Here is a 26,243-nt window from a genome sequence, read left to right on the forward strand (position 1 = left end):
ATATCAGGAACAGCCCTCCTCGGCCAAGGCATCCAGGTTTCATCCCTTTGCTCCTCAAGACTGGCTGAATGAATGCTCAGTTAATGTTAGGTCTGTGTGAAGTCTTCTTTTCTGACACCCAGCACCCAGAACAACTAGAAACAGCAGATATTTCAGAAACATTTATAATTCTGCAAAACATCTTATAATTCTGCAAAAATTAAGTCCCAATGAGCTAGGAGACATGCTGTTCAGTTTTTCAGCATGAAACACAGCACATCAGTATCTTTATCTCACTGGTTTGTGTCAACATTATGTATGCTGTCTTTACCCCATTGCCCTGTTCCCAAGAGCAACGAAACAGATGTATTTGAAAAGCAATGCAGTTAAGACCGCTTGTTCACTTTGCTTCTCTTTGTTGCAGGTAGATACAGAGCCTCAGTATGTTTCTGCATTTAGTCATTGTTTTGTGTTCAAGACAGCTCAGGAAAATTAGGTCAAAAGGAATCTTGGTGTTATTATCAAGAACTTGGCAATTCTTGTCGACGCTGTAATCCCCACTGCAAATTTGCCTTGTTAGTTTTGACAGAAACTGAGGGCTTTTTCCTCCAGCTGTTTCACTTGAAAGGTCATTCCAGAACTTCCCCTAGTAATTGCTGGAAACATTCTTCTAATTCCCAGACTGAAGTTATTCATGGCCAGTTTATTGTTCTTAAGCCAGTGTGAACCACGAGGTTAAATAATTCCTTCCTGGCAAACCAAGTAAGTTAGATTGCTTTGAATTTAGCATGGTGTAGGAGCTTGCACTTAGGCAGTTTTCAAGATTCATTAATGGCCAAGTAACATGTTACCAGATAAATTTTTTTTCTTGTATCTGAATCCCAAGAGGAGGGACTGTAATCACTTGGATCAATTACTTCCCTCCTTAAGCTGACACTGTAAGTAGTATTCTCTAATCTTACAGATCCCCCTTATTTTAGTAATTATATTGAACACTTTTGCTGTTAGAATTATAAGTTTTGTGCATGGCGCATGTACCTGTGCACACATCCTCCCTGTTGGAAGTCAGGAATTACTCTCTGAGTATTACTCTCAGCTTGACTGTGTTATGTTCTTTGTCTATCCTTCCAATCCCAAGAATGCTGTTGTATAGTAGCTCTTCAGTTCTTGTCTAACATGATTCTTTTAAGAAGTGCAGTTATATAGTTGTTCAATTTTAGGGCCTGCTTCTCTGTGTAGCAGCTATAGAATCATCAAGGTTTGAAGAGATCTTTCAAGATCATCAAGTCCAAATGTCTACCCAGAAGTACCACTGTAACCCTTAAACCACTAAACCGTATTGCCCAGCATAGATCCAGATGTCTCTTAGACACCTCCAGGGATGGTGACTCCATCACCTTCATGGGCAACTTGTTCCAATGCATGTCCTAACAAGGCAAATTCTTTTTTAATACCTAATCCGAATCTCCCTTGTCTCAGTTTAAGGCCTTTTCTTCTTGTTCTCTCACTGTGGGCATGGCAGAAGAGACTAACCCCCTCCTCATTCCAACCTCCTCTGTTTTCTGTGTTATCTGTGCATTAAAAAAATGGCCAAAGAATCTTTCAGCACTTTTAAAGTCTTGTTTGTAAAGTCGAGCTTTATTTATCTTTGTTCTTGAAGATACAGAGGGGTTTTTTTTCCAATCAGTTCCTTTTCTGCTTCCCTTCCCTCCAGCGTGTCAATCACAGCACAGAGCCTGGTGCTGTCAGCAGCCTTGCTGAGGGTGCGCTCAGTCCCACTGTGCACCTTAACAAAGGTGTTAAACAGTGCCGGTCCAAATACCAACCCCTGGGGAACACCACTCATCACTGGTCTCCACTTGGACATTGAGCCGTGGGCCACAACTCTTTGAGTGTGACCATCCAACCAATCTTCTATCCTCCAAGTGATCCTTCCATCAAATCCATGCTGTTCTAATTTAGAGACAAGGATACATTGCTCCTGAGCTTGGTGGAGGTGATCCTTGAATATTAACCAGATTTCTTGGGCCCCTCTTCCCTCCTGCACTTTATCTGATAGTACTCTACCAAGCAGATCCCTGAAGAGGCCAGAGTCTGCTCTCCTGAAGTCCAGGCCAGTGAACTTGCTGTGCACCCTCCCTGCTGCTCCAAGGATCTTGAAATTCACCATTTCATGATCACTGCAGCCCAGGCTGCCCTTGAGCTTAACCTTTCCCACCAGGTCCTCCCCCGTTGGTGACAATAAGGTCTGGCATAGCATCTCTCCTTGTTGGCTCCTCTGTCACTTGCAGAAGACAGTTACCATCAACACATTCCAGGAGCCTCCTGGACTGCTTATTCCCTGCTGTGTTGTCCCTCCTACAGATATTGGAATGGTTGAAGTGTCCTATAAGGATCAGGACTTGTGAATGTGAGGCTGCTCTTTTCTGTTGATAGAGGGCCTCCTCTGCTTGGTCTTCTTGGTTGGGTGGCTTGTAACATTAGACCCCCTCTGTAATGTCACCTGTCCCTGTCCTCCCTTTAATCCTGGCTCATAAGCTCTTGTTCAGCTCCTCATCCATCCCGGGCAGAGCTCCATGCACTCCAGCTGGTCACTGGCATAGAGAGTGACACCCTCTCCTTGTCTCCCCTGCCTTTCCTTCCTGAAGAGCCTGTATCCTACCATTCCAACACCCCAGTTATAGGATTCATTTCACCATGTCTCTGTGATGCCAATATGATTACAGCCCTGCAGGTGTGTGCGTGTCTCTAACTCCTCGTGTTTACTCCCTCTGCTACATGCATTTGCATAAAGGAATTTAAGTTGGACTCCTGATGAACCTGACTTACTGGATGGAGTGGCAGGAATTCCATTGTGCTGCTCTTCAGGAGCTCTCCTGCTGACCTGCATACCCTCTCCAGGCTCTGGGCATCTCTTGCTGGCCCTGGCATCAAACTGGTAGGAGAGGGATGGATTGAGGTTCCTGTCCCTAGGCACCTTTAGTTTAAATCCTTCTTCACAGCTTGGCAAGCCTACAAGAAAAGATGCACTTCCCTTTCTCTGACAGAGGGACCCCATCAGCCCTCAGTAGAGCAGATGTCTTTGAGTTGTTCTGTTCCTTACAATGTTACACCCACGTAACATCTCCCCTTTGACTTAACAACTGAAGGAGACACTTTCAATCCTATTCCTGAAGGACCTGCCGTTGGTCCTCAGTACATTTTGTGCAAAGCTATTCTTCCACTATTCATCTTGGGGTATGTTACTGCTCTAGAGTTTGCTGCAGATGGCCTGTATAGCAAATTATCCTTTCACTCTCAAACTCCACCCAGGATGGAGTCTGACTTTTGAAGAGGGTGAAATTACACAAGCTGTTAAATTAAAAATACTGAGAAAAGACATAACAGTAGGATAATATAAAATACAGTGGACACACCATGGCATATGAAGGGAGCACCTGACATTTTAGGGAATTGCTTTTTGGGGAAAGTCACTGTTGTTTTTCTGAGATCTGCAGGGCATCATGAGGGGAGCTTCTGCCTTTTATGAACACTTCACATGACAGTATGATTTGAAGAAAGGCAATGGAACAACTTGAAGTAGGGCATAGAGGGGGAAACAAGTATCACTGTTGGCTGTGTTGTGTACACTGTGCTATGCCTGGTACAGGCAGCTGTGATCTCTGCCTCTCCATCCACAGCACGTTATCCTGTGTTCAGTGTGGTTTCCATTGTCTTCCTGTGATTGATCATGGGCTATTCCTGCTTTAGATGTTCTGTCTGAAGAACAGATCCGACTGAAGAAACTGAAGAAGCAGGAAGACGATCAGGCTCGGACAGTTGTGGTGCGTCCAAACCCTCCAAATCCGCCAAGCCCTTCCCACAAACTGACGCCGGAACAGCTGAGCATGATAAAAAAGCTTGTGGCTGCTCAGCAGCAGTGCAACCAGCGCTCCTTCACAGACAGGCTCAAAGTGACGGTAAAAACTCTACCAGTGTATCCAAAATAAGAAAAAGTGAAGTTTGGGGAGTCTTGTTTTAGGTAAAACATCTGGGAGAACAGAGTTACTTTAGGCATTGCATTTGTGGGCTAAAGCTCTGAAAATAATAGCAAAGAATCATGTTTGAAGCTGTCATTTGCTTCCTTTGTTCTCTTCATCTATCTTTCATCTTTGGCTCCATCTTTCACAAATATATGCTGTCTCTTCCCATTCCCACAGCCATGGCCCCAGATTCCTGATCCAAATAACCGTGAAGCAAGGCAGCAGCGTTTTGCTCACTTTACAGAACTTGCAATTATCTCTGTGCAAGAGATTGTGGACTTTGCCAAGCAATTACCTGGCTTCCTGGAGCTCACCAGGGAAGATCAGATTGCTTTACTGAAGACATCTACCATAGAGGTGAGGGTTTGACTTGACCACAGTACATAGTAGCAGAGATGAAAGAATTTGGCAGTAACCACCTAGAGAACTAGTTCCATCCCTTTTTTGAGGATAGCAGACTGAAGGACCTCAGCTATGGGACTGTTACTGCAATATACTGAGGTTATATTGGCAAGATGCCTGGTTATATGCTGCAGTGTCTGGTTATACAGGAAGAGAGTGAGGCAAGTGCCTTGGTAGTGGTAAGCAGGAGTTTCCCATTTCGCAGAAGCAGACACCACAAAGGATGGCAGCAGACTTTACCCTGGAATTTTTAAGCACTCTGAGAGAAACTGGAGTGGTTTTGTGTTTGTTTTCTTTTTTTTTTGTCAAAGATGCTTCAACAGTCAGCAAATTATTGATGTTGTAACATTTCTTGCTGTTTTCAAATCAAGTGTATGTCCTCAGGTGATGTTGTTGGAGACATCTCGGCGCTACAATCCAGAGATTGAGAGCATCACCTTTCTTAAGGACCTGAGCTATAATCGGGATGACTTCGCCAAAGCAGGTGGTCCATTAGACAGGTGTTTCTTCCTCTCCAGTGTCTTGTGTTCTTACATATTTTCCTTTTTAATGTGGGCAGCTGGAAATAGTTTGGGTGGTCAGGTAAGAGGTTTAGAACAGGACCAAACCAATAGCCCCACAAACCATTTTTTTTTTGCTTTTAACATATGATACTAGCTCAGTTCATGTCTTTTTCTAGGTGTCAATTTGCTTGGGAAAATCTGGACTCTTAAAGCATGAAAATATTGCTGCAGGTGTCCACCTAGGACTAACAGTTGGTGTGAACTTCCTTGCTTGTAGAGATGTGATGTGGTGGTAGAGTTGTCAGATCATACCAATTCAAACCACAGTCTTCTCTCCTTTGCAAGTGCATCACTTGCTAATCCGGATCACTTGGAGTGATGACGTTACTGTGATTACATTTCAGTTGATACGAAGTCTGTACTGTGCACTGAGGATCCCCACAGACTGCTTTAGATATTTTATCATTCTAATATATGGTAGCCTGTGGTGTTGTGATGTCTGAAGTCTTTTATTTTTCCAGGGCCTATGAGTGTCTGTAATTTCAGATGAAGTAACAAGAAGTGTGTATCTTTAGCATTTCTAAAAACAAGACTTAAGCTGTGCTTCAGCTGATTTTATTTTATTCCTTGAGTAGCTATTTAACCATTTATGCTTGAGATGGCTTTTATATACAACTTTTCTTTTTGACACTTTTCCTGGTAGCCTTTTCTTCAGGTTATTAGAAAGGCAAACAGCAGGGAGCCAGAAAGATTCCCTCCATTCTGTTCCTCCTTCTCTGATGCAGTTGTAATGCAGGAAATTAGAAACTTGGATGCTATTTTGGACGAAAGGCCTGAAGTTTTCAGCGTGATTACATAGCACAAAGAGACCTGGTTTGACAGTGGTCTCTGTTATGGCAATAAATACCAGTGCATTTCTGTCTAACTGCATTTATCAAATGAGGTGATTGGAAGCCTAGGTCAGGCTCTGCCTCAGGTCTCCCAGTTCTTTGAGCTGAAGGAAATGGCATCGTTCAGAGTTCTTGGAACCGGATATTTTCAGCTCATACATACTTCATATGAACCTTAAGCATGGGACTTTGAAGTGTGCAGGCTACTGGGTGTGAAGGAGGTGATGCTATGAGAGTGGACAGTACAGATGTTGTGCTTATGACTTTCTGACATTTTGATGGACTTAGCTGGTGTTTTGTTCCTTTAGCTGTTGCCCAGTAATGGGCTGTGGGGCATTTAAGGCTTTAGGAAAACCCAGAAATAGTGTGATTTTACAGTTAGAATGTTATAACAGTTCAGCCACTATTATTGGTGCTCACCAGTAGTGGATGTAAAGGGAAGATTCATTGGAGCATAATGTAAGGGTTTGTCCCTGCCTGTGCGTCCTCCCCACTCCCTGGTGTATTGCAGTGGATTTCTGGTGGCCTTTTCTGTGAAAGGAAGGGGGAGAGAGGGGAGACAATTGCTACTGCCTCACCTTGTTCTCTTCTGTTTGTTGTAGGTCTGCAGTTTGAGTTCATTAACCCCATCTTTGAGTTCTCAAAGGGAATGAATGAGCTACAGCTTAATGATGCTGAATACGCACTTTTAATTGCCATCAACATTTTCTCTGCAGGTAAAAAGCCAGGAAGATCTGAAGAGCTGCAGCAGTGAGTCAGAGGGCAAAGAAACTAGAGGGAAGGAATGTTAAAAGCAGAAAATGAGTAATAGAGCATGTGTAGAGTCTAGTGATAAAGGGAGCATATTATTAATTATATTCTGAATTTTCTAGTGCAACTTCTGGAGGAAATCGAATTCCTCACTGTTGGAGAAGTGTGTAGAAAAATCAGCCAGTGTTTATCTTCCTCATTTGGAAATTGCTGTTTTATTGCCCCCTTAATGTCCTTGGCACCTCTCTGGTGTAATGCCGGTCCCACAGCATGAGCGACATCTAGTGGGCCTCTGGACAAGAGGCAGTATCGCTCCAGGCCAGGACAGGGCTTTGCCAAGAAGCCACCTCTACTCTTCTGTCTTGTGACCTGATTAATGACTGTTTGTTCCTGTTTTCTAACTGGCTCAGCTATGAGAGAGACTTTCCCATTTGCTCTCGAATAGGCAGCTTCTCATTTTTTCTGGGACAGGAAGATGAGCCCAAACAGCACTACGTAAGTGTGTTTGGTCCCTCTAACCTGCCACCTCTGTAGGAGTCAGATCGGGCTCCCCGTGTGCAGTAGGCCTCACTGAGAAAGAACAGTTACAGGCAACTGACGTAGCTGCCACAGTGTCATGGCTGTATCTCCCAGTTGGGTAAATCTGAGATGAAGTTTTTGGAAGAGACCACAGGAGGAAGTAGGGTTAGACAGAGATGTTAAATCCAGTGAAGCTGCCTGTGGCAATCTGCTTATGTCTAATCTGCTTACTTCTAACCTGCTTTGTGGCAGACCGACCGAATGTGCAGGACCAGTCCCTGGTGGAGAGGCTGCAGCACACCTATGTGGAAGCGCTTCATTCTTACATTTGCATCAACAGACCAAATGTGAGTGCCTGACCAGAACATCGCCGGTGACGATGCCAGCAGATTTTGTGTTTATGCAGGCAGAGTTCCTGCAGTACTGTCTGTAACTGGTCTCTTGCTGCTTGTACTGTCACGCTTGTCCCTTCTGGGCTCTTTGATAGCAGCTGTAAATGCAGGATTTGTGAGCTGTCACAATCTGCTCTCCTGTATCATGTTCCGTAGTTTAGCCAGCATGGAAAGTCTGGAGTTTTGGGACATGATGTACTACTTGTGTTCTTTCACACTGCATCCTCTTGGAGGATGCTGGGTTTAGAGGAAGTAAGGATTGTGGTTACAGTACATAATCAGTTGTAGTAATTTTTTTTTAAACAAAGTTTTAGGTGAATTTACTAACAGTTGTCTGTTTGCCCCTGCAGGATCGCTTGATGTTTCCACGGATGTTAATGAAGCTGGTCAGTCTTCGGACACTGAGCAGTGTCCACTCTGAACAGGTGTTTGCCCTTCGGCTGCAGGACAAGAAGCTCCCGCCCCTGCTCTCAGAAATCTGGGATGTGCATGAGTGACTGCATGCTCCCAGGGCGCTGACATGCTGACATAATGCCATCTCCCAGCCTTCGCTAACGAGAAGCCAGCCTCCCCTCTCCAAAGCACTGAACCCTGGGCTGGGCATGCAGGGATTGATGAGCCTGGGGTTTCAGTGTTGTCATGAGACTCTGCAGGAGGCAGCTGGGGTAGATCAGCTGATGGAGGGGTTGGTTTCGATGTAGTGCCCGTACCCCAAAGGAATAACGTGAAACATTCAAAAACGGTAGAAATGAAGACCTTTCCCCCTGCCCCCCAACTCCTTTTTCTTCAGAGTCTTTCTCTTCTCTAAGCATATGCTGAGGGTTTGCCCATTGATCCTCTTCTCGCTGATTATGAAAATGAATTTGCAGGAACTTGCCAAAAGCTCTCTGTTGAGAGTCACCCAGCTCAAAAGGCTTCTGCAGGGTCCCCAGTGTACCTGGATCTGAGGAGCTCAGGGAAGTCAGTGTGGATGTTCTAGGGGTTTCACTGGGTTTCCTATAAATAAAATCTCTTGAATGTGCTGCCCTTTAAAATGATTCCAAGAGAAGTAGCTTTTATTTCTTTATTATGAGACTTCATCTCTAGAGCTGCCCTTTATTCTGGCCCTCCTTTGGAAAAAGGATTCCTGTAATGTGTAGTGCCCTTTGTCTAACAAGGAGGTCCTCTGGGTAGGGAACATTGTATATCAAAAAGATGTCAGGCATAAAGTAGTGGATTTTTTTAATGTAATGCATCACGGTTTTATCTCATGGTGGTTCTCAGCTCAATTTACCTTTGATTTGCTAACAGCTGGACAACTTTAGTTCAAAACAAATCAGGACATAGATTTTATCTTTAGGGGTGGAATAGAAGAAAGATAGGTGGGGAGGACTGGTACCTAGGTAAGGTAGGTGTGGTGGAAGGATCTCAAACACTTCCAAGAATCTGGAGCATGTGGTATGTGTTCCAAGGTGGGTGTGAAGATGTATCAACCAAGGAGAGAGGACACACTGCATTTAGTGAAATATGTGGGCATTGCACAAGCTGTGGGCTGTACAACTCTCAGATCACGGGCTGCAGGAATATTGGGTGTAATCAGATCTACTTGCATCGTCTTCCTTTTGCCAAAGTCCTTCCAAGGTACTTGCTCAAGGTTTCAGTGATGATCACGGGATATGGAGGTCCCTCCTGTATGAGGAGTGCCAACTGCTTCAGAAGGACGCTTGGGTCTTGTATCCTTTCTTCACTTTGGGCATTGTGAAATCCACACTGGATTTATGGCCCAAGTTTTAAGTATCCGCATCCATAAGTATTCTAGGATTTACAGCAATATTTTGTCTGACAGAAGAGAAATATACTGTTACAGAACATGTTCCTTATTTTCCAAGAAAGAACATCTTATGGCTGATCTCAGAGATGTAACCTTAAGTATCCTGGTAGCTTGGTCTCATGAGTCTTCTCTGTCATAGGGGTCTATGTTTGCTTGCCCGGTGAGCATCCCAAGAGCATAGGTTCACATGGCTCGGGGTTTTTTTGTTTGTCTGTTTTTTGGTTTGTTTGTTGTTTTTTTTTGGCTGTGTATCTGAGCGCTATGCCCGTGGTGAGGGTATTGTGTCCATTTTGCACTTGAGGTTGGTCCCCTGCCACTGGCCTTCACTCTGCACCTTTGTAAAGCACTTGTAACAATCTGTAAAATAATCTGTTGTTTTTTATAACTCATTGCAATTGCAAAAATTCTTGTTTAAATCTGTATTTTTAACTAATCTGTTTGAGAAATGTTAATGTTTATATAAAAGAATAAAGCCTAATACAGGATTTTGACATTCTCTGATGTGCTGTCATGAGACTGGAGGAGGGTGGAATAAGTTCTTGCTGTAACAAACTCAAAGCTGATAAGAAATGATGAGTGTATGTGTTGGGGAGAAGCAAGAATTGATGAGAAAGAAATAGCAGCGCAACCGCAGGCAGTTTCTTTTGGTCTTCAGTATGAGATTTGTAGCTCAGTATGCACCTTGCTGTGTGCCAGAGGTGGCATATAGGTGAAGTGGATTAAGTGTGCATCAGGAAGACCATGCATTATGCATATACACCTCAACTCCATTTGTACAGCTACATTCAGAATGTAACCCTTTTATCGTATGTGCTCTACTCCATTTTCTGCATTCTGTGGCTCACCAGAATTGAAAGAGGAGTCCAGTGTGCCCCTGGCTGTCAAGTGGATTTCAGTAGGACCTTACCTGACTCCTGATATGCTGCTCATTTCTGATGTATTCCTAGGAGAAACACCAGGAACAGTTGAACATGTGCATTGCCTCAAAGAGAGCAGCAGGCTAGGGGAAAGCAGAGAGCTGTCCAGCATTAGCTGCTACCTAAGTGCTTGATGATCTCCTGCCTCAATGGGAAAGTGATGGTCAATCTAGCAAGGCTCCACACCACAGACTATTCTGCTGGAGCCTTTGCGTTACTCTGGAGTACAAAATTTAAATTGGAATCTACTAAGCCCAGAGGAAGAAGGGATAGGAATAGGCTTATAGGAGACTGCAGTGAGGTATGAGATGGGGACTAATGAGCAGAGCTGAAGAGCTCATCAGTGCTGTGTGGATTAGAGGATGGGCTGGGCCCTGCTTTTGAGGGATTTGCTAAACAATGAGGTTGTCAACAGAAGAGCTGCTGTTTAACTTCTAGCTTTACATTCTTTATTTTGAGCTGCATCTCCTTAATTTGAAGAGAAAAACTGCATGTAAATTTGAGGGATTCTCAAGGTACAACCTATAACATTGCTGCGGCTGGCAGTGGTGAAAACAGTGATTTTCCTTGCCTCTGTGGTTTAAACCCAGACAGCTACCAAGCCCCACACAATCACTTGCTCACTCCCCACCAGCAGGACTGGGGAGAGAATCAGAAGGGTAAAAGCCAGAAAACTCGTGGGTTGAGATAAAGACAGTTTAATAGAGAAAGCAAAAGCTGTGCACACAGGCAAAGTAAAACAAGGAATTAATTCACTGTTTCCCATGGAAAAGCAGGTGTTCAGCCATCACCAGGAGAGCGGTGCCTTACCACATGTAGTTTTTACTTGGGAAGACAAACACCACTGCTCTAAACATCCCCCTCTTCCTCCTTCTTCCCCCCCCTTACATATTGAGCATGATGCCCCATGGTCTGGAATATCCCTTTGGTCAGCTGGGGTCACCTGTCCTGGCTGTGTCTCTTCCCAACCTCCCATGCACCCCCAACTTTCTCACCACCAAGGCAGCATGAAAAGCAGAAAGGGCCTTTGGTCCGTGTAAGCCCTGCTCAGCAGTAACAAAAACACTTCTGTTATCAACCCTGGGTTCAGCACAGATCCTAAACACAGCCCTGTGCCAGCCACTGGGAAGGAAATTAACTCTACCAGCCTAAAACAGCACATTCTGCCTTGTGCATCCCTTTTCATTATCATGTAGTCAAATGCAATCTCCTTGTTTACATCTTCAGGTTCTCACTTTTTTTTGGACGTGCAAATCAGTACAGAATTATTTTTTGTCTTTTAGAAGCTTCCCAGGTTAGCCCATGGAGCTCAAGTAAGCAGGTGTGTGGGAAGAACCTTCCTTGAGATTGGTGACCCTTTGTACTTTTATGTTTACAAAATTCTATCTAGGCCTGAGACAGTCCTGCTGCTCTAAGTCTCTCTACCTGACCTATTTCAAATTAATTTTGCTGATTTGGCCACTGGAGAAATCTTGGGGTGCTTGAGTTACAATCTTGGGAGGTGTTCCTGGTTGGCTGGACCCTTACTCAACAGCTGTATTTGCTCATGATCCATTCAGATCAACGGGGAGGGAGAAAAGGTGGGTGTATTTCTGGAAACCCAATTCCTCTAGAGTGGGGAAAGTATAGATGGGGAATATCAAATAGTGTTTCTCCATTTTGCACCCCATATATATCAAAATTGTGTGTTACTTGTGGTGCTTTTGGTTGTGTTTTGGGTTTATTTTGGTAGTTTGGGTTTTATTAATAAATGGATTTGTTTGTGCAGCGTACGGGTTTTTAGGAGCTTGGAAGGAATTAAAAAAAGCTGTATCTCAAGCTTTTAATAACCGAATTCTCTTGTAATCTTACGAAGCTAGTAGCAAATCAGCAAGTATGTAGCTCAATACAGAGGGTGAAAGTACACAGCACACTCTCTCCTCGCTGCAAGGCGGCGCGTCCTCGTCCGTGTGGAGCCGCGCTTTGCTGCGAGGCTTTAGCTGCTGCTCGCCAGGACGAGGTCTGAAAGCACCTGGAATGTTCCCGGTTCTCTCGCGGCAGCCCGCCCAGGAGGGCTGCTTCCCTCCCCGACGTCCCGTCTGCCTCCCCGCTCCCTGACCGTCCCGCCTCGGCCTCCCCGCTCCCTGACCGTCCCGCCTGCCTCCCCGCTCCCTGGCCGTCCCCGCTCCCTGACCGTCCCGCCTGCCTCCCCGCTCCCTGGCCGTCCCCGCTCCCTGACCGTCCCGCCTGCCTCCCCGCTCCCTGGCCGTCCCCGCTCCCTGGCCGTCCCCGCTCCCTGACCGTCCCGCCTGCCTCCCCGCTCCCTGGCCGTCCCCGCTCCCTGACCGTCCCGCCTCCGCCTCCGCGCCCGCCGTCCGCCCCTCCCCGGCTGCAGCGCCCCCTGCGGGCGGCTGGCGAGGCGGCTCCCCCCGCCCCGGCTGCGAGTGGTTCGCTCCGCCCGCCCTCGCTGCCCCCCTGCGGGCGGCGGTGGCGCGCGCCGCCGCTGGCGCTCGATGCGGAACTGGGCGGGCGGCGCAGAGCGGCGGCGGCGGCAGCGGCGCAGGTGAGCGGGGCGGGCCGGCCGGCCGGGGCCCGCTGCCCGGTGCCGGTGCCGCAGGCGGCCGGGTGCGTGCACATGTCAAAAGCGGACCCTGCCCCGCCGACCCTACGTGTGGGTCGGGCTGGGGAGCGCGGAGCGCGGCCGGCGGCGCTGCCTGCGGTGACCCGCACCCGGACAGCTGGCGGCGGGGGCCCCCCCTGAGCGCTGCCGCAGCCGCCCAGCCGGGCGCGGTGGTGATGCTCGGGAGCGGTGAGCCCTTCCGCAAGGTCACGGCCAGCGGCGGGCAGAGATGGTGGCTCGCCGTTGCGGGGAGCGGTGCCGGCCGGGCTCGGCTCCATCGTCCCGGGGCGCCGGTGGCGGGCGGGGCCGCGATGTCCCGCTGTGGCAGCGGGGCTCAGCCGGCCGCTGTCGGAGCCGTCCCCGCGAGGGAGCGGCAGCAGCCCCTGCGGGGTCGCTTGCGGGTTTCCAGGCGGGACTGACCGGCTTCGGGAATGGCGGCGTGGCCGGCCGGGGAGGGGGCTCGGCCGGAGGCGGAGGTGTGAGCGCGGGGCCGGCGCCCTCGGTCCCGGGCCTCCCGGCGGCTTTTCCTCGCTCTCTACCGGGAGGAAGCAGACAGGATAGTGAAGGAAGGGAGAAGGGCGGCGCAGGGCCAAGATCCCCTTGGAAAGGGTGAGGTGTGCAGCCTTATGAAGAGCTTGCTGCGGTAATGTGACTGGAAAGGTGCTTTTACTCTTTGGTTTGTAAACAGCAGATCCTGTTACTCCGCAAGACAATAGAATAGGAAATCCACTTTATACTGGGCAATTTCTTATGAAGTCGGCTATAAATCAAGAGCATTTCCCCCTCAGAAATGGGTGTCACCACCTTGTTGTGTTGCTCGCTTTAATTGTCAGGCGGAGGAGGGGAAGAAAGCTTGGTCTGTGTCACTGAACGTTCGTGTGGAGTCACGATAAAGAAGTGTTTCGAGAAATGATGAGCTTGGAAGGAAACGGATTTGTTTCCCGTCTTCTCTCCGTTTTTCCCCTGAGCTCTCCCATATAGCACACTGTTTTCAGTCATACGCAAAATAATATACATTATAAATTTGAAGCCCCATGGAGACGAGGTAGAACTGTGATCTGGCAATATGTTGTGCTCTCCCTAGAACAGCCAGCCATTTTCTCTACATCCAGTGTGACTCTGGGTCAGCATTTCTGTTGGTGGGCTCTCAAGTGTCCTTGCTGTGCTCCTTGCACCATTGCTTATCTGCAAAAAGGATGCTACTTGTAGACACAAGCAAGGGGAGGGAAGATGTATTGTGGTGTCCTGACGGTCACATAATCAAACCAAAGTCATCCAAATATAGGTTATTTGGGAAGTGTCTCTATTTTTGGACTTCATACTGTTTGAACCTAGGGAACTGTTTTGGATTGGGCACAAGAAGTACTTGCTGTTTTCAGCACTAATGAAGAGCTGCAGTCCTGACACATCCGAGAGAGCACTTCACATCCAACATAGCTAAAATGCAGTTTTTACAGGATCTAATCTGGTCATCCCCTCATAGCATGTTATGTAACACTGAACTGATAGATCATTCCAGCTATAAAACACTATTTTTGTCTTACTGTTGTATAGCTAGAAAATGCACAGAGTTTGAAAACAATTTAATAGACACTGGAATTAAATGCACACTTGTTAAGTATCTTACTGTGTGTTTAATAGAATGCAAAATCATCAGCAAGTCTCTAGAATGCTTTTGTTTGGACAGTAATACAGCCTTGTGCTCACTAAAAGACCTTGTACCTGCTTGTCCAGTGGTGCTGCAGTTGTATCACAAGTCTGGACTCTTGTGTTCTTATCAAATTAACAGGTTTCAAGCTGTAAGCTTCAGAGTCCTACTGCACTGTTTTCTGCAGCATTACTGCTTTTAGAACAATTCTGTTTTACTGGATGGGCAGAACAGGAAAACAGTATCCTCACTGAAAGAAAACATTGTCCACACAAAATGCGTAGCATGGCCAAGAGACAGTTGCAGGGTGTGTGTTACGTGCCAAAGCCATGAATGGTGGTGAACCAAAGGCTGTGTAGAAACTGACCAAAAAAAAAAAAAAAAGGTCTTTGAGTTTAAGGTTTTTATGGAAAAGCATAAATATACTAGAGGGCAAACCTCTTCTTCAACCATGATACCATTCTGCAACTCTTTTGAAAGCAGACAGGGTGTGCATATAGTGAATCACAGAATGTGCTGAGTTGGAAGGTACCCACAAGGATCACTTGAGTCCAACTCCTGGCCCTTCACAAGACCATCCCCAAGAGCCACACCGTGTGCCTGAGAGTATTGAGTCCAACTTCTGTCTGTTTCAGAAGGATTTGGGGGTCAGAGCAGTAAAAGTTTCAAGGATTTTTAACACTAATCCTTGCCCACCAAGCCAAAGTAGCTTTTTAGGTTTTAGAGCATCAGGACTGAGGGTTCAGTAGAAATGGTAGAGGCATCAGTGCATTTCAGGCCTTACTAAAACACTTGTTCATATAATCTTCCTGAATTAAATTAGTGTTGGCTTTGACTTTATCTGCCTTGGCATCAGGGGCATAGAGGCTCATAATTTATAGCTTTTTCCCTCTCACCTCAAGCCATATAGAATACTCAGGTTCTGTATAGACAGGATATACTAGGCATGCCTCTATCAAGATGTTCAGTCTGGTCTGTTTAATATATTCTGTGATGAGCCAGTTGAAAAACCAAATATTTATGAGAATTGTGAGTGTTAAATTAGAAAGTCACAAGTACTGCTAAATTCTAAGAGAATAAATTTCTTCAAAGGTTTTAATTTACAGCATTCCAGCTAATAGGTTTTCTCTGATACTCCTTTCCAGATACATTTGTTAGAGGAATGGCTTTCTTTTTTTGTGAGGGGGAAAAAATTGGTAGAGATTTAGTATGTGAGAGGGGATAACAAATGGTGTAAAATACGGTATCTTCCCTGTCATTTCACACGGTCATTTTTTAACTGGATTTGCCACCATAGTCACAAGATGGTAATTGATACTTTTATGTTAAAACTTAGTACAGAGGTGAATGGTTCACTTACTTTCCATTAGGAAGGAATCGGAGATAGGCAATGCATATGTTACAACCCAGATGAATTCCTGAAATGTCCCTTGGGCCTGTTGTGCCTGCATTTAAGCTATACTGCATTAAATTTCCAGGCAGTTGATGTAGTTGTTCAGTGCACTAGTAGAAAATACAGATACAGCTTCTGATTAGGGATTTGCAGCAATGAGGAAAGGATTTAGAAAAAAAGAATGAAAGAGCTTTATATGCAAGATTAATATCATGTCCCCAGTTTAAACAGCTTTCATCTATTTCAAGATATAAATTTTGATGAAGTAAAAGCATTTTCAGTGACCTAATAAGACACAAAGTGAAATAAAAACGAGCATCATGAGGCATCAATTAGAAAGGTATGTATTTTAGTGGGATAATCTGTTAATCTGTGGAAAATTTGTGATATTTCTTTTAAAGACAGAATGCTTTGCTGCTTTTCCTTCTCTACCTTGAGAGCTATGAAAAACTTACATTGACATTCACTCTCTGTAACTGAACGTGTATAATTCAGCTGGTCTTTGCTCTGTTGTTTGAGCTAAAAAATAATTTTAGAACAATTAGGTTCTCTGTCACTGGATCTCCTTAAACCTGTCAAAACGCCATGGAAATTACTGTTGATTATTGACAAATATGCTCCTGATTTTTGTCTTGGAACTAGAATAACCAGCTGAAAACCCAAGCCAAGCCAACTGATGAAGTGACCCATGTGCTGCCAGGAGCTCTGAAATATCTTTACACTGGGGAACTCCCAGATGGGGAGGCTGTGCCTGTTGGTGCCCAGAAACCACTGAATCGTGAGAGGTTGTGTTCACTTTAGATCACTGCTACTAGCAGGACCCTTGCAGGGATTTAAAAGTAAGAAGTGCTGCTTGCATATGCCTAAATTACTTAAGCTGAGGCAGTTCTCATGGCTGTGATCCCAGACACTGCAGTTAAATGAGAGGCTCTTGTGTTTCTGGGTTGCTGTGAGAAATAATGCATCAGCGTAGCAGCAAGGAACAAGGTTTTATGGTTTTCTGTTTCTTACACAGCCTTCACTACTTCAAAGCAGCAGCATCCCTCGAAACAGAGCTGGTCATCCTGTTGCCTTTGATGTATCTAGTAATGTGTGTCAGATACCTCCTTTTTGTTTTGTTTGTAACTAATCTCTAAACAGTTGTGAGAATCAGGGAATTAACATTCGTTTTTTTATACAGGGGACAAAGATAATGTTACTGTCAAATTTGTTATCTGATGACATCCAGGAACTGTGTGTTGTCTTTTGAGCAGAGCAGCCTTTTTTTTCATATCCTGTTACTTTGTCACATCTGCAAGATCAGTGCCTGGGTTGTGTCCTGCTTCCCATTATATTCTAACTGAATTTCCCAATGTCAGTGTAAAACTTTTTTGATTGCCTTCTTGCCTGTAGCTTAGACACCAGCTTCCCTGGATCTCTGCTTGCCTGGGTATCTTGTACTTGCTCTGGAAAGGCCCTTGTGACAGGAGATGAGGAGTTGCACCTCTGCCCGTTTCCATGTCATCAGCTAGTGGGCGGAGAGGAGTGCTTTTTGTGATACAGATAATTAAGAATCACAAGCAGTATCCACCAAAATTTGTTGCACCCACAAGCGCTGAGCCACTCTGCTGCCGTGTCTATTTCCTCTTGATAAACAGTTAAACTGCTCTGCTGGAGCCACGAGCTGGGCACGCTTCTTCTGTCCTCCAGGCCACCTGGTTTCTCCCTTCTCTCTTGTTAGTAGTCTTAAGACATACCCAGCAGGGTGGTGTTTTCCCTCCTTCCTTTGCCCTGGTGACTGCCCGTGTCTAGAAGGTCCTCTCGGGAGCCCCTGCTCTGTCATTTGCTGGCTACAACAGTTGCTTGAGGCGGTTGCTGTCCCTTCTTCACTCTGAGCTTGCTTCGCCCCGATGTTTACATGTGGGTGAGTCTGCCAAACTCATGCTTCTCACACCCCAGAGAGCGAGAAAATGGGCTTGTCTCCTTTATTTTCTTTCTGTTTTGACCAGCTGGTACTATGATTTATCACCAAAATTAATTGTAGGATCGGTTTGAGAGTAGGAATTCCTGATCTCCCACAGTGTTGACAAAGAGAAGGGGAAGGTGTGTAGAGGGAAGGAATAACAAGCAGGTGGCACACATGGGGAGACAGGCTGTGTGTTTCTAATACAAGGCAAAACAGATGTGAGGCTCTGAGTTCTGAGACGCTAACAACAGCCAAATGACTGGATTGTTTCAAGTACTTTAATTTCTGGTTCGCATTATCCTGAACAATGTTTTAGTGTTTCCACATTGGTTGTGAGCATTCCCCCTCTTCTGTCTTACAAATGGATGTAATTTATTGTTGGGGTCCCATTTGTCTGTGTGACCCATTTCCAGGAAAGAGTCAAATGTGCCTGTATCTGGTGGTGGTGGTGCCATGAGTGATGTCTCCTGGCCCAGAGCTGCTTACCGTGGCTGGGGGAGGCGCCGTGGCAAGGGAGAGCACTGAATAATTTAGCAGTTGAAGCTGCATCCAGCAGTTCTCTCAAATGTCACATGCTTTGTTGTTTTCTTGTTATTTTTTTTATGGCTGTACATTTGCACTATTTGGTTTTTTGAAGAAAACCTTCTCGATGCCTGCATTGTGGGAACCGTGGCCTACTGCTCAAATGGGAACTGGGCAAAGGGCTGGGAATGGAAGCATCTTGTGGGTGCTGGGGTCTAGACTGCACTCAGAAGCAGCACTAATGTTTCTCAGCTCAAAGCTCAAGCCTAAAGCAGTTCTGGTTTGGAGAAGAATGTAATGCTGTAGTGGTTGCAGGAGGTGTGAGGCTAGTTCGGTTTGGGGGCATTGTGTGGGTTTTGGTTTGTCCTTCCTTCCCCCTTGCACTTCCTTGCACAGTGTATGACTGCAGATTTGAGGATCAGGGAAAAGCTGATGAGGCAGAGAGAATGAGAAGGCTCTCGTATTTTGTGGTGATGATGATGTTTCACAAGGAGGGGCAAAAAAGGACATACTTGAAAAGACTTGGCCCTGTGTTACTGTTCTCTCATGCAAATCTCTGGAGATTATTTTTGAATAAGAGATGAATTTAAATTCAAACAGTGTAGAGCAGGAGAACTGGCCAGATTGGCAGAGGGTTTTTATGCCAGAATTTGTTCTGTGATTCTATAGTGAGCGGTGCTCTGTGTGCCCTGCACAAGGATCCTGCCCCGGGAGGATCACGAGAGCTATTCCACACAGTAAAGGAGGGGAGGAGAATAAGGTCTTTAACCTTAATTGAAGTATGTGAAATGTCCTGTGGCTGAGACTAAAATCTGTCATCTCCTTCCTATTAGGAAGTGGAGTACTATAAAAATGTGTGCTTTTCCTGCATTAGTTTGTTGTTGATGGTTTTCCCCAAGAGTGTAATGGAATAAAATGGATTACAGTATTTGCATACTGTTCTCCCTCAGTTGCTTATCTCTTGTTGCTCATTCAAGCCCTGGTCTTGATTTTTCTGCATGGCTTTCAGGTACCTCCTGGTGGGTGCAGCTCTGCCTCTGTGAGGCAGGTGCTGCTGGAACCACTCCTTTGCCTTTGCTGCTGCCTGCAAGTTCCTGCTAGGATTGCGAATTTGCATTAGCACACTCTGCACGTTCTTTTTGTGCATGCACTGTGTGTCTGTGGAAGCATCCTGTGGGTACCTGGATAGGCGGATTTTGTCAGCTGTGGTTGGTACTCGGCTTCCCACGGGCAAGAATGGCTTCTGATATTTGTAGTACTCGTGGATACGGGAAACCTCACGGACTGGAAGGCGTTTAGCATGTTGCAGATACTGTGCTGTCATCTGGCCTGGGGCCTGCAGGTGCCAGGAGGGCTCTGTTTCAGCGCTGACTCCAGGCAGTCCTTGTGTCTGGCTGAAGCTTGTTTGTAGTGTGGGCAGTGCTGGGAGCTTTGGTGGTGGAGCAGAGGGGGTGGAGCACTGCAGCTGCTCTATAAATATACCCAACAGGCTAAAATCTAGGTACTAAAAGATTGGGTTGCTATGGTGATTGATCTGAATCAGATTACCTGTGGGTCTGTTTTCACAGCATGTGCATGTGTGGTGACTGCGTGATCTTGCATGTACAGCAGGCTGCTTTAGCCAAGCATTTGGCTGAAGCAGGGAGGAGAGAGGAAGCAACACTGAAGGGCTGACATATGGCAAGGACGGGAAAATCTGTCACTATAGCAACTGGGAACCTGAATCCGTGATGCTGCAAAAAGGTTCCCATCTGTGTGGCATGATACTCCTGTTTGTGGACTAATTCTGGTCACCTTCAGTCCATTTGTCAGCACCCCTGCCCATGCTACTTCCATTTTGCTCTGGAAAAATAATGTAGAGGCTAAATATCTTGGCTGTGTCAGTACTGTTTTCAGAAGGCAAAGAGATGATATTATATAGTAGGAAAGGAAGAAATCTTTAAATTATTGTAATTATTGAGAAGGGCTTTAAAAGAAGTCTTCTTGTATTGCCAAAACCTGTTTTCACCATTCATTCTTTAATTTTCTTTAATCTGGCTTGTTCTGTCCTTTCCCTCAAGATTTATCAATAAATGGAAAGTGGAAGTAGTTGGGGTGCATCTGCTGTTTTACCTGTAAGCAACTCTTACTGATGGAAGCGATGCATATGCTCCAGGGTGGATGCTTTTAGAATTTGCCTGCAGACCTGTTCTCTACCAGGTGATTTCTTATGCTTGGAACTATCCCAGGCATTTTGCAGAACCGCACCTGTATTATAGACTAGCCATACTAGATAAATATGCCATTGTCTGTTTAGGCATGCATGCTTGCAAAAAATGCCTTTTTTTTTTTCTTCAAAGTGCTCGTATCTTCTTAGGAGTCACAGTATTGGCATGCAGTGCTGCCTTGCCAAGGTGCATGGTAACACACAAAGCAGCTGCACCAGTATAGCAAGTCCATCCAGGTCAGATTTTAGAAATTGTTCCATGTTCTGTCAAGTTCTGGAGAAGGGGAGGTGTTCTCATCTCTGTTGTTGTCTGTGTTTCTTGTGTTAGCAGAAACACTGTAGTATCTGGATAATAGCAATAATGAGCTTCCTAGAATGTTGCATATTTTAAAGTATAAAACTATTAGCAGTGTTTTATATGGTTGTTAAGCAGAAGAAATGAAAAATGGCTCATGTGAAAAGAGGACTGCTTGTCTGCTTCTTTAAAAGCTTAGTACAAGCAAAAATAGTGTGTGCTATACCAGAGATAACGTCTGGGATCATTTGAAACACACTGGGAAGAAGAAGTAACCAAAAATTCAGTGGTAAAGATTCCATGAAGATTATTAAAATGTCTAAAGATAGGTCAGATCTACCATGAACAGTTCATACTGTGCTTCAAACCATGTTGTTTTCAGTTCAACAGTGAGTTAAATGGAGTTCCTGCCCACACAGGTGAGGTTGGCTGGTCCTCAGATACTCACACCTAATTCTCTTAGCTTAGCAGATAGATCAAGGTGTGTGATGTGAGAAAAAGAAACAAAAGTCAACCCAAAAGTGGGCATTGAAACTCCTGACCCTATTTGTGTTTGTTTAAGCTTTCAGTTTAGTTCGATTGGTGAGTCTTGAGTTCACAGAAAACAATGTACTAAGGTCAGGCATAGTGGCTATTAGTTCTCAACTCCGTACAGACTGTCTTGGCTGAGAGTAAATAGAAATTCAAGATGTTCCAAGGAAACGAAAAATTTAGTTCCTTTCTGGCATGGCTGAAAATTTGGTCTTTCACAAGGTGAAATTTCGGTGAACCATAATTCATGTGGCTTCTGTCCTGTAATTTGTTCTGTCTCCTTCACAATTTCCTCTTTTTTCTCTTGCAAATTAATGTCCCATGTATGCTCTTTATTCAGTCAGTGTGCAGATGGAATTGTATGATGCTGATTTATATTCTAAAGGTATCCATGCACTGGTGAAATGTGCAGTATGATCCTTTTACTAGATAAAAGCTGGAGATAATGGAAGAAGAATCCTTTCTGGAACCATCTTAAAGTATGGAAGAGTTGCAAGGAAAGCAGGGATTAGCACATTCCTGTTGGAAATTAATCTGTTGCCTTCACATCATTTTTGCAAGCAATGATGTAAATACCTGCTGAGCATCATGCTGTTCGGGTAAGCCTGGCCTATCAAAGCTGGAAGCCTCTCTGTGAGGAAAACAACGGCAGGTGAGTGTGGTGGGTTGACCTTGCCTGGATGCCAGTTGTCCACCGAGCCACTCTATCACACCCCTCCTCAGCAGGACAGGGGGAAGAAAATGAGATGGAAAAAACCTTGTGGATCAAGGTAAAAGCAGTTTAATAAAGCGAAGATTGCATCCATGGAAGCAAAGAAGCCCAAGAAATTTTATTATCTACTTCCCAGAAGCAAGTGCTGTCCAGCCGTTTCCTGGGAAGAAGAGCTTCAGCAGGCTTAGTGGTTGCTCCAGAATATAAATGTTTTAAATAATGGATTCTCTGCCTTTCTCCTCCTCTCTCTTTTATCCTGAGCAGATGCCATATCCTTCTGGTCAGTTTGGGTCAGCTGTCCTGCCCATGTCCCCTCCCAAGACTTTGCATGCTCCCCAGCCGCTGCTGGGGGGAGGATGTTGGAGATGCAGCCTTGATGCTGCGCCAGCACTTCTCAGCAGTAGCTAAAACACTGGTGTGTTATCAACATCTTTCCAGTTACCAGTACACAGCACAGCGCTGGGAGAGCTGCTCTGGGGAAAATGAGTTCCTTCTCAGCCTGACCCCATACAGTGACACAAGTGGTGTTAACAGTTTGTTGTAGTCAAGTTATTCTTTGACTAAATTGCTTTTTTCATCTAGATTTGTGTCTTGAATGAGAAGACACAATGAAGATTGAGGACTCCAAGGGATAGATGAAATAGGGTTATTGCACAACTCATGTCTCTTGGGACTAATGCAGGGCATGGGTCTGATGCAGATGACTCTAAACTGATAAAAAGTCTGCTGTGGTTCTTTCATGCTGCCATATCCGTTGTGTGGTGCTTTTCGTGAGTGTGTGTGTGTGTTTATATAGACTTTTTATTTCTAGGAGGACTTTAAATTGCAGAATACCATGCAGATTGTCCTCTAAGAAGTTGTGCTACAACCTAAAATGTGGGTGTTTGGGGAATTCTGAAATGAAGAGTAATGCCAATAATAGAAGTGTTTGTTGTTTTGAACACTTTTTTCATGTCTTGAGTTACTGGTAGGCTGTGGTTTTGTGCTGGCTCTGGCCTTTTTTCTTTGTGTCTAGGCTATGGTGCCAACTTCTACTAGTGAATATTGCTGACAGCTGCTGCAGTGTGTGGGTAGTGTTAGTTCTCACCAACCCATTCACCATCCATATAAGTGCATATTTCAATTTTGGTGTTGTCTGAGATGTGATCTCTTGGTACAGTATGTTTCTGTGGTGGGCCTTCACTTCTCTATTTTTCTCCTTTTCTGGAGCTGAAGTTACAGAAAGTCTCTTCTCAAGTGCTGCTTGAGGATTCAGCCTTCAAAGGGCTGGTTCCAATGTTTGCAGAGAGAAAAGACACTGCAGAAGACTATTTGAGAGAAAGCAATCTAAAGATAAAGCAGTTTGAAAGGGAGAAGAAATTTTGACTTTGATATGTCAAAACCTGTACCATCTCAGAGTCAAGATAATCTCTTGGTTCAGGTCCAAACTCCAACATGAAAGAGGAAAAATTGAAGTATCTGTTGATTGTTTGATCTATTTCTGTCCTAATGTACTTAGTGTCTAAAATCTAGGAGGTATTGGAAGGATGATAGCAAATCTCTCAGAAGGAAACTACTTTACCTCTGTATTGCCTGTAAAGGTGCTGACTGTAGTTCTGTGATCATATTATGTTCAGTCAAGTCTTCCAGATTCCCTTAACTGCTTTCTGCTACCTTTTCTTTGTACCTGCACAAGCATTTGTGGGGCCACTTCGTGAACCAACAACAACAAAAAAAGCCAACCTAGTAAAACCAAAAGCTACAAGGGAGGAGAAGGGAGGGTGTTAGGTTTAGTCCATATCAATTCCACAGTCTATTTTCCCCTGTAGCTGCACAAACACTTCTGCCAGCACAGAGGAGGGAATGACACTGGCCTGGAAGCAAACTTCTGGCAGATAGGGAGGGGGAGGCAGGATGTGCCGGGAGACTGTGATGCCTGTTTGTGTTGCTTTATACAGATCAACTGTGGTGTCTGATTCCAAGCAGGAGTAGGAAGATGAGTTCCAACAAATACTGATGTAATACTCTTCAAAGTGCTGTCATCAGCCATTACTAGATCTCTGAAGAGGCAAAAGATTGAATAGGGGAAGGCAAAAACCTACACTTGATTCTAGTTCTTCTACCTCTTTCTCCAATCCAGCAAAATTCATCTTCCCCAAAAATGCCTTTGTCCTCTTATGTCTCACTGTAACTGTTGTGTTATTAAGTATAATGAATCAGTAAAGGTGGCTCTGGAAGCCCTGACACAACATCTGCATCAGTCTGGTCTCCCTTGTACTTGTGTTGCAGTAGAAAGCAGAAATCACAGAAAGTGCTCAGATTTTTTTTAAAAAGAACTGACAGAAACTTCAATGTGTGGTGTCACTGGGTTGTAGCTTCAGCCATTCCAGCGACATTGTAAGCCCTGCATATGTTCCTTGTACTTGTCTGCTCAGATGTTCTTGAAATTTCATGGTTTCTGGGATCTTCATAATGCATACCTTGCTAGCTCCTTTGCACAGCTGTGGGAAATATGTGTAAGGAATTGCAATCATAAGACAAACACAGTGTGCTTTCTCCACCTTCACTGAGGGGTAGGGTAGCCTTTGTTTTTGAGGAAGAATATGTTTGGTTACCACTCAGTAGCAGAATTTCCTTGAAGTCATAATTCTAGGTTACGTTGTGATAACTTATTACTATGCCCCTGTCTGTGACTGAACAGTTGGTTCCTTAAAGAGTTCTGTGTAAAGCTATTTGGAAAGAAAACAGATAAAGTAGTTCTTCAAACTGGAAACAAAAAGGACCACTTGATATCCCAACTTTGTCTTGTTCTTCTTGAGTTTTTCTGTGCCAAGATATTTGCAGAGTATCAAGGATCAAGAGCTTTTCCGGGATAGATTCTACAATGTTTTCAGTAATGTCATTAAAGTGAAGAAACAGAAGCTTTGCTTCCTGTGTCTGTATTTTCTGTGTTGTTCAGAGAAGGTAATTTACAATAGTATTGCTGCTCAGAGAAGATAATTCATAGTGCTGTCACTTAGGAATCTACAGCGACTGTAGTTGAGGATCTACTAAAAACATGCCATAAAGTCTCACAAAATGTGGGATTTTTTATGTGTGAGGGTTAATGTTTCTTTCAGTTTATTATTCCTTAATTAATGCTTACTGACTAGTATGATTTTCCTTTTTAATAAATGGCATACATGCTTTTTTGTGTGTTTGTGTTCTTGCTGCTGTTTGGAGGGCTAATGAGTAAAATTTCCCTGCTCTTTTCTTGCAATGTGAAGGACTGAGCAAAAACCAGATATATTGCTGGACTTTGAATGTGACTCTGAGATGCTGACAATTACAATGCTTGTGAAGTAATGAGGGAAACATCAAGAAAACTGCCTGATTTTGCTGAGAGTTTTTGGTTGTTAGTAAAGATGTTACACTTTTATACAAATGAAATCTAAACATTTATGCTGCAGAAAGATTTTACAGTAATAATAATTCTGTGATTGGCCTTAGGTTGTAAACATGAGCTGAAATGGAAACCTTATTCTGAATATGCTCCAAAAAGCAATCAATTCAAATTTTTAAATATAAAATACCTCTATTAAAACTTTCATTGGAATGCTCAGTAAACTTCTAGAATACTCTGAGCACCTCTGATTTTTAGAGTTTCTGAGACCTTTCCATTTCAGGAAGTTTCTTTTTTCAGGTTGGTTTCAAATGTAGGTAGGGAACACTGTAATGTGGAACTGTATTACTTTTTAAAACTTTATTTTTCTCCCTTTTGTTCATGAATTCTATGACGTATGAATGGTGGGATTGGAAAGAATTTTTTTATAGTACTTACTGAATTCTGGATATCTATTAAGCATAATTATTTGCAAGTAGTAATGCTGTAGTAAAATCTCAGTTTTACCAAGAGGGTCTTTCTATCATAAAATATTCAGAGAAATTAGCTGTAGGAGGCATGGGTATCAAGAGTAAGCGGTGAAGTTAAACAAGATAAATGGAACTGAATGAAGTAAGTGAAAAAACCAGTATGAGTTATAAGATGCACTTTTGCTATTGCAAATTGCAATTCTGTGCAACTGCAGTTCTGTATCTTCACAGAAAAAGTGTTAGAGATCGCAGTCTTTGGGGATGGTGAGATCATTCCTGCTGACAGCCATTTGCAGGTTTGGGATGGTGGGATGCATTTTACCAAATTGGACTCCTTGTGTTACCCCATCTTTAGTTACTCTGTTTATCACACAGCT

The 26,243-nt window shown here is 44.5% G+C and overlaps 2 protein-coding genes across 41 annotated transcripts in view; both read left to right on the top strand.

Annotated features, from left to right (window-relative positions):
* Positions 1–9,763, top strand: part of NR1H3 (nuclear receptor subfamily 1 group H member 3) — a 31,778-nt gene extending 22,015 nt beyond the window's left edge. For all 5 annotated transcript variants that reach the window (XM_039553137.1, XM_039553140.1, XM_039553138.1 and 2 more), the window contains exons 4-9: positions 3,730–3,938; positions 4,179–4,358; positions 4,788–4,887; positions 6,399–6,512; positions 7,318–7,412; positions 7,808–9,763. In XM_039553137.1, the coding sequence (XP_039409071.1) occupies positions 3,730–3,938; positions 4,179–4,358; positions 4,788–4,887; positions 6,399–6,512; positions 7,318–7,412; positions 7,808–7,954 (845 nt within the window). In that variant the 3' untranslated portion in view covers positions 7,955–9,763. The remainder of the gene's footprint in view (positions 1–3,729; positions 3,939–4,178; positions 4,359–4,787; positions 4,888–6,398; positions 6,513–7,317; positions 7,413–7,807) is intronic.
* A 2,891-nt stretch (positions 9,764–12,654) lies between these two features.
* Positions 12,655–26,243, top strand: part of MADD (MAP kinase activating death domain) — a 72,471-nt gene continuing 58,882 nt past the window's right edge. For all 36 annotated transcript variants that reach the window (XM_039551977.1, XM_039551979.1, XM_039552001.1 and 33 more), the window contains exon 1: positions 12,655–12,726. The gene's annotated coding sequence lies outside the window, so the exon portion shown is untranslated. The remainder of the gene's footprint in view (positions 12,727–26,243) is intronic.

The sequence above is a fragment of the Corvus cornix genome, chromosome 5 (genome assembly GCF_000738735.6).
Source record: "Corvus cornix cornix isolate S_Up_H32 chromosome 5, ASM73873v5, whole genome shotgun sequence".
Classification (NCBI taxonomy): domain Eukaryota; kingdom Metazoa; phylum Chordata; class Aves; order Passeriformes; family Corvidae; genus Corvus; species Corvus cornix.